Source organism: Budorcas taxicolor, chromosome 7 (assembly GCF_023091745.1).
Source record: "Budorcas taxicolor isolate Tak-1 chromosome 7, Takin1.1, whole genome shotgun sequence".
NCBI classification, from domain to species: domain Eukaryota; kingdom Metazoa; phylum Chordata; class Mammalia; order Artiodactyla; family Bovidae; genus Budorcas; species Budorcas taxicolor.
The window spans coordinates 40,986,817-40,988,622 of NC_068916.1; the positions used below are offsets into that span (position 1 = coordinate 40,986,817).

The window sequence follows — 1,806 nt, forward strand, 5'->3', positions numbered from 1 at the left end:
AGCCATCAGAGATGTGGGTTTGATCCCTGGATCTGGAAGATCCCCTGGAGGAGGGCATGGCAACTCAGTCCAGTATTCTTGCCTGGAGAACCCCATGGATAGAGGAGCCTGAGGGGCTTCAGTCTATAGCATCTCAAAGAGTTGTACTCGCCTGAATGTACACACATAATAATCAAAATCTCTAATTAAAATATAATCTTAACATACTTTACCAATAACTGCTCACCAACTATCATGTAAGAATTTCTCATTGCTTGCCTCTTTGGCTTTTTGCTCTAATCTGTTTTTGTTTGTTACATTTCCTCCAGAAAGACCACTGTAGACAGAGGAGATGGATGCCTACAATCAAACCACAGTGACTCATTTTATCCTCATAGGGCTTTCTGATCGCCCAGAGGTGTGCCACCCTCTCTTTGTGGTCTTTAGCATCATCTATCAGGTCACTGTGGGGGGAAATGGAGGTATTCTCTTGGCCATTGGAACTGAGAAAAAACTGCATACACCCATGTATTACTTTTTGGCAAATTTGTCCCTCTTAGACATCTTCTGCCCATCAGTTACTGTCCCCAACATGCTGGAGAAACTCTTGACTGAGAAGCACAGTATTTCCTTCACTGGATGTGCTTTGCAACTTTATTTTCTGGTGGGCCTTGTGGGGACTGAAGTCTTCCTTCTCTCTGTCATGGCTTATGACAGGTATGTGGCCATCTGTTTCCCTCTTCTTTACACCCTCATCATTACCAAGGTTCGCTGTGTTCAACTAACTGCTGGGACCTGGACAGCAGGATTTCTCAATTCCCTCCTTCATACAGTATCTATGTTCCACCTTTCTTTCTGCAAGTCCAACCAAGTTAACCAGTACTACTGTGACATCCCACCAGTGCTGGTCCTCTCATGCTCATCCACTTATGTGGCAGAAATGCTTATTTTAGTGGAAGGAGGTATCTTGGGGATCAGCTCCTTTTTTGGTTACTTTTATCTCATACTTCTACATTGTATCTACATTCCTAAGGATTCAGTCCACAGGTGGGAAGCATAAAGCCTTTTCCACATGTCCTTCCCACCTTCTGGTGGTTTGTTTATTTGGTGGCACGACAGTATTTACCTATGTATGCCCCTATTCCAGTCAACACTTCCCAGCAAGAGACAGACTCATCTCCATGTTATATGGAATTATTACTCCAATGTTAAACCCCATGATCTACAGCTTGAGAAATACAGAAGTGAAAGGAGCACTCAGAAGGGTCTTATGTCATAGAGTATATTCACTGCAAGTATAATATTAAAAGCAAATGACTCAAAGCTCAATTTATGATGATTTCATAGAAATAATTCATAGAATAATTTTCAATTAAGGTAAGTGTATATGGAATGCAAACTTGTCTACACATAGAAAATTTTATACACACATATGTGTAACATTAGTTATGTCTAGCTATATATCACACTATCTTCTTGAACTAGAAATGTTAATTTTATCATCCAAAAGTTGATATTTTCTGAAAGGAAGCAGAGAACTGTTAATAATTACACACATGTAACAGGTATAAACTGAACCTGTCTAAGTTAACTTAGATCTATTATCATATTCATATCTATATATCTGTTTTTTAAATCTTTTTTGAATCTATATTTATGTATAAATGGTACCTATACTTTCCTTTATTTGATAGACTACAAATAAAGTATTCTTATGTTATGACATTTATCCTTAGTGTTTTCATTTCATTCTTCTTCCTCTTCAATTTTAGCTTCCACTTATTCTGTATTTCTCAGTTTCTCTGTATTTTCCTATGAGCCTTTCCA

At 38.4% G+C, this 1,806-nt stretch overlaps 1 protein-coding gene across 1 annotated transcript; it reads left to right on the top strand.

The window, feature by feature from the left end:
- The first annotated feature begins 331 nt into the window (after nt 1-331).
- Nucleotides 332-1,280, top strand: LOC128051674 (olfactory receptor 5V1-like). The gene is given in 2 exon segments (XM_052644315.1): nt 332-961; nt 963-1,280. Coding segments are annotated over 2 exon segments (948 nt in total).
- The last annotated feature ends 526 nt before the right edge of the window (nt 1,281-1,806 follow it).